This window comes from Eucalyptus grandis, chromosome 9, assembly GCF_016545825.1.
Source record: "Eucalyptus grandis isolate ANBG69807.140 chromosome 9, ASM1654582v1, whole genome shotgun sequence".
NCBI classification, from domain to species: Eukaryota; Viridiplantae; Streptophyta; class Magnoliopsida; order Myrtales; family Myrtaceae; genus Eucalyptus; species Eucalyptus grandis.
The window spans coordinates 32,434,853-32,440,547 of record NC_052620.1 but is presented as its reverse complement, the minus strand read 5'-3'; the positions used below and the strand labels follow the sequence as shown (position 1 = coordinate 32,440,547).

General features: G+C 43.0%; 1 protein-coding gene and 1 long non-coding RNA gene across 2 annotated transcripts; one reads left to right on the top strand and one right to left on the bottom strand.

Moving 5' to 3' along the window:
* The first annotated feature begins 527 nt into the window (after positions 1 to 527).
* On the top strand, positions 528 to 1,560 carry LOC104419342 (thioredoxin H2). Its single transcript, XM_010030980.3, has 3 exons — positions 528 to 798; positions 962 to 1,084; positions 1,206 to 1,560. The coding sequence occupies exons 1-3, from the start codon at positions 652 to 654 to the stop codon at positions 1,350 to 1,352; spliced, it is 417 nt and encodes a 138-aa protein (XP_010029282.1). The 5' UTR covers positions 528 to 651; the 3' UTR covers positions 1,353 to 1,560.
* Positions 1,561 to 4,234: 2,674 nt separating this feature from the next.
* Positions 4,235 to 5,695, bottom strand: LOC108955321. The gene is made up of 3 exons (XR_001981398.2): positions 4,879 to 5,695; positions 4,602 to 4,785; positions 4,235 to 4,520 (listed from the first exon to the last, which is right to left on the bottom strand). It is a non-coding gene; the product is annotated as an uncharacterized LOC108955321 (long non-coding RNA).

Sequence of the window (5,695 nt, the reverse complement as noted above, 5' to 3'; positions counted from 1 at the left end):
AAATGTTTAATAATTTTCTTAGCATTTATTCTTTAATTTTCTTTAGGGCAAAATTATCCTCTAATTTAATCAAGAAGATGCTGCCTAATAACACGAACACTTAGTCCTTAGCAAGACCCTAAAAGGCTATGACTACCAGGAAAGGTTGGGTACAGCCAGGTAGGGGTTGGAAAAAGATTCCCTCCTCACGGGGGGCTCGCCAAGGACCCTTTACCGGGATTCCTCGCCCCCTGGCATGAGAAGAGGAGGTTGACCACTTAGATGCGAGGCTAAACCTCTTCAATGAAGGTTCCGAACCCCCAAAAGGGGCTCGGGTGGTGGCGACACCTACCCCTCTTAGTTTTACGTTGGAGGGACCTCGCAAAGCGCGGGCGACGTTGGATCAGTTGGGCACCCCCATTAGGGGGGGCCGTCATTTTTAGACCTTAGATCAATTGGGAACCCCCACCTTAGGGATTCCCCCGTCATTTCTAAGGAAGGACCTGTTCAGGTCCATTTTAGGGCAAAATTATCCTCTAATTTAATCAAGAAGATCCTGCCTAAAAACACGAACACCTAAATCCCAGCTGTCCATAATCCAATAGCCTCTCCGACTTCCCTTTCTGCTCATTCCTCCCCACCCAGCGAAGCAGAGCGAGCGATCAAGCTGCCATGGGCTCCTACCTCTCCAGCCTCCTCGGAGCTCCGGCCGCCGACGGCTCGCCGGAATCGTCGTCGGAGCCTTCCCGCGTCCAGGCGTTCCACTCCACCCCGCGGTGGCAGCTCCACTTCAACAAAGTCAAGGATACCTCCCAATTGGTAAGGCGGCTGTAGACCCCTGAAACCCCTCTCCCCTCCTTCGGATCTCCTCCTCCTCCTCCTCCTCCTCCTCCTTCTTCCCCGGAATGCGATTGAGGCTGTCCGGCGTCCTTCGAAACTGACTGTGCTTGCGGTTTGCGATTTCTTGTGGGGTGGAGCGAAGATGGTGATCGATTTCGCGGCGTCCTGGTGCGGGCCCTGCCGGATGATGGAGCCGGCCGTGAGCGCCATGGCTTCCAAGTTCGCGGACGTCGAGTTCGCCAAGATCGACGTCGACGAGTTGTCCGTACGTCGACTCCGCCCTCTGCCTTTAGGGTTTTTTTATAATTGTTGGCCGGCGATGTGGGATTCGAGCTGATTTTGCTCTCTCCTTCTGTGTTTGTTGTGGCGATGGTGAGATCTTGCAGGACGTGGCGCGGGAGTTCAGTGTGCAGGCAATGCCGACGTTCGTGCTGGTGAAGAAAGGGAAGGAAGTGGACAGGATCGTCGGGGCGAAGAAGGACGAGCTCGAGAGGAAGGTCCAGAAGCACAGGGCTCTCATGGCTTCCAGTTGAGTTCGATCCCTTTTGCTCTTCTTCTTCATGGGGAAAAAAAAATAAAAATAAAGAACAGAGTTTTTATTGTATCTTCAATTCGACTGTATTGCGTGTGCAAATGTTTGCTTTATCTGAGTTGCGAAGCATTAGAGGGATGTTTCATGTTTTATCTGGTCTGTATAACGTTTTCATGGTAATTCTAACGTGGGATCAATATCGATGTTGAGTTCTTGTCTGCATTTACGCTTTTCATGAGTTCTTGTCTTGCTGCTTGTGGAATTGGCATTTTCTTAGGATGCTTTATGGTTTGATGTTCGGGGGTTTGTGATCTTTGCGATCTTGTTTCCCTAGTCATTCGGACCGAAGAAACTTGATGGAAACAAACCAGTTGGGCAATTCATGAATTGTTCCGGCTGCATCTAGCTCCAACACAAGCTCCACTTTACCTTTTTCGAGTTTTGAGTTAGCTCGAATAAACACTCAAATCGAGCTCAAACCCCGAAATGCCTGAAATGCCTAGATGGAGCAATTCACCCATGGTAATTTTGGCGATGAAAGAGCATGAGCTCAGAATTCAAGCTTTACACAGCTCACTCTAAAACACTTCATCTGTCAATCTTAGTGCTTCTAAACTGAGTTCCGTCGAACTTTAGTTGATTCTCTAATTGGAGTCAAGCTTGTATCGAATTGGGTTGATTCTTGCCAGCTTGAGAAAGTAATCAGTAAATGTCAGTTTCTTGGATCAACATTCAAACACAGTTCTGAATTTGAGACGAAGCATCAAGGACTATATTATGCATAGTTCCTATGTGTATAACAAATGCTACAGATATATCTACTCCTCACTCCAGCAGAACTACGTCTACACATGGTACAGTCAAATCCAAGATCCCTCTAGACAGTGTAGGCTTGTTGGTTCGTGTCGATGTCGAGGCCCTTGCGTCTCACGACTGACTTGACAGACTCCTTCAGTGCCGTCAGCTCTCTCAGCCTGTGAGAAACGAGGTTTGAGAAATAGTCAATATCTCTGGGAAGCAGAAGGCATATGCCTCTCAAGGACCACATGGATTAGTAGTGTTCCAAACAGTTGCTCCGAGTGCAAAAGTTATGACTAGTATGTAAGATGCTTCATGGGATCTTGCAATGTCAGAAGTCCATACCCAGTTCGGATTCTCTTTGTTCTGATTCTTTTAAATTTACATCGAGGACATTGTTATCGGAACTAACAATGACTTTCTCAAGCATTGAAGATATTATCAGGACTCTTCCCTTTTAACCCAGGTGAGAGAAAACACGAGTTGAGTTTTTCTATACATGAGAATAAGTTGCTCTATCCTAATCTTCTAGTGGAAGTTTCTCCCCCTGCTTATATGAGACAGGAATAGTTTGACTCGATTATCCTCTCTCTTGATTGAAGAAAATATCAGATTAAGATGCAAAATTGCGCAAGCTACAGCAGCCAAAAAAAACCATCCTTTGGCTGAGAAGAGCTTGAAAAGTGTAGCCGATGATATCATAGATTCATAATAGGGGGGAGCGTGGTTTCGGGGAAAATTTGGAACCTGAGAACCGAACCGGTGGAAACTTGTAGGTTCTAGGTTCCAAGATATGCAAAGTAGGTTTTAGGTTTTTCAAAAAATGAGGAACCTATTTTGACGGGTAGGTTCTAGGTTCTTAGTTGGGGGAATTTGCAAACTAAAACCTCTAAAAATCTAGAACCTTGAACAAGTTTTGATATTTTTTTTCATGTCTTCATGCGACCTTACGATATAGTTTGAGCTTCCATTTTATGATTGGGATTTTTTACTTTATCAATGTTCATATTTTTTGTGTATTTTTATGATTTGTGAATTGTGCAGCAAGTAGTGGTCACTAAAGATTTTAATTTACTACAATCATTCAATTAAAAAATGTGGAATCTGGTAGACCCTGGAACTTGTGATTTAGTAGGTTAAGGTTCTAAAATATGTAGGGTAAGTTTCAAATTCCAAAAAATGAGTAATCTGTTTCAATAGGTAGGCTTTAAGTTTTAGATGGAACTCATACGAAACCTGGAATTGCTCACCTCTAATTCATAGTATTTTGAAAACAGTTGCTCACAGTGATGCAAGGCACCAACACCAATCTACAATGACACACTACACAATCTGCAAAGCCAAATTCAGAAATTATTTCATACATCACAATATGTTTTCCAAACAACCATTTCATAATTCAAGTTCACGATATATATATATGTGTGTGTGTATACATAATAGTTTTCAAATATATTTGGCAAAACATTCATAAATACCAAATGATAGTAAATGCCCGATTCAGTTTTATGTAACAAAATATGATTTTAATAATTTTTAATATATTAAATCTCTATAACTTTCAAAATATGAGTTTACAAATTCAAAGAAGAGACAGCACTATTTACTTGGGAACGCTCAAACCAAACAACGTGTAGCTAAACGAGCTAATGGTCTCATAATCCTAACAATTAAACTAAGAGAATTGGTAAACTCATATCTTGAAAGTTATGATGCCATTAATGCGTGCATGCACAGATTCATAGTATTCCGAAGACAGTCGCTCCAAGTGCAAAAGTTATGAACAGTATATAAGATGCTCCATGGGGTCTGCAATATCAGAAATCAATACCCAGTTCCGATTCTCTTTGTTCTGATTCTTTTCGAGTTATATCGAGGCCATCGTCATAGGAACTAATAATGACTTTCTCAAGCAATGAAGATATTATCAGGACACTTACTTTTTTAACCCAAGTGAGAGGAAACACAAGGTAAAGTTTTTTTTATACATTAGAATAAGTTGTTTTATCCTTAATCTTCTAGCGGAAGTTTCTGCTCCTGCTTCTGTCACACAGGAGTAATTTGACTGGATTATCCTCTCTTGATTGAAGAAAATATCAGATTAAGATGCAGAATCGTGGAAGCTAGAGCAGCAGAAAGAAACTTATCCTTGGCTGAGAAGAGTTGGAAAAGTGCAGCCGATGATGCTATACCTGGCAATTTCACCCCGCCTTTTTGCTTCTTCGGCCATCTGTTCCAGTTCAGCATAGATGTTGCGTTTGCTGAACATCTTGGTCTCAGGCGGATGCAGGACATGGAGCGTTCTCCGCGCGTGTGCCCACTTTAGCTCGCGTTCTTCTTTTCTGCAATCCTTTTTCCTCGTAAACGCAATCTGCAGAGAGAAACAACCATAGTCAGCCTGCTCGCCAAATGCCACGATCCTAATGCAGGAGCGAGCGAAAGCTGGCCATACCCTTTGCTCTATGACAAGATCCCAAGCCTTTCCGCTCAATGCATATCGTGTAAAGAATTTGATGAAATTGAGTAGTATATAGGATATAAGGTTGTAAAGCCAAACGACACCAGGCCAACCCCATCCGATCCCTTCCTATCGCTGCCAAGCTCCAATTTGCATAAACAGCAATCAGGGTAGCAATCTGTTGTCCATGGAGAAGGAAAAAGGTCATAGAAGAAATCGAGTTGGCTCGACAAACTCTAGTCACTGAAAATAACCGTCGAGGCATCTTTACCAATCACGCAACAACAAAAGCAGCCACCAGTAGGAGATCGGACGCTCGACGAATGACTAACTTCTGGCCCAAGTTACAAATATGAGGGCCTGACTGATCGTGCTCATTTGCAGGCATACCGCAGAGGCAATCTTTCTGGTGTCATCTTCATCGTTTTGTTGAAGGCTAGAGACCCCAAAAGTGCGCTAAAAACAGGAAATCTATAATCAGAGACTAGAATCAAGGGGAAAAGCATCTCCTTCTAACTTCAAAGCAGCGAAAAGATTGATTATTCACGAACTCAGGGAAGAAAAAATGTCGCACGGAAAAGCGTATCATGCGAAGAAATCCATGCTCATGACCGTTTCAATAATCACAACGAGCGAGCTCTTGTGCTCTATCATACACGAGAAACCTCAACCACAGAGAACGGATGACTAAGGCCTGAGCAAATAATTCAAGAAATGCTGATATAGGTTCCTATGCTTGTGAAGGTGTAATGTATCCATTGTCGAAGAAGAAACAAGCAGGCCAAAATCAGTCATCCGAACAATCATTTTTGGCTATCATGTTGTATGATATTGTTTACTATAAGTAACACAAGTTATCGGGAAAAAATCCATTTTGTACACCGCCCAGAAGAAAATGACCGTCATCATCGCCAAGTAACTGCCCGAGAATAACACCAGTTGTGAAGATTTCCGCCGGCTTCCAACTCTGGCTGAGGTGACGGCTAAACTGTCCTTTGATATCGTCACGATGGTACCTGTCAAAACGTACAGCATTAAGATAAGAAACAGCGAACTGCTGTGCAGTATTTAAATCGAGGACAGAACTT

Excerpts from the sequence above, each read along its gene's own strand:
- LOC104419342 (XM_010030980.3), top strand. The coding sequence starts at position 652 with ATGGGCTCCTACCTCTCCAGCCTCCTCGGAGCTCCGGCCGCCGACGGC. Across the intron at positions 799-961 it reads TCAAGGATACCTCCCAATTG|ATGGTGATCGATTTCGCGGC; the intron begins GTAAGGCGGCTG and ends GGTGGAGCGAAG. Across the intron at positions 1,085-1,205 it reads TCGACGTCGACGAGTTGTCC|GACGTGGCGCGGGAGTTCAG; the intron begins GTACGTCGACTC and ends GAGATCTTGCAG.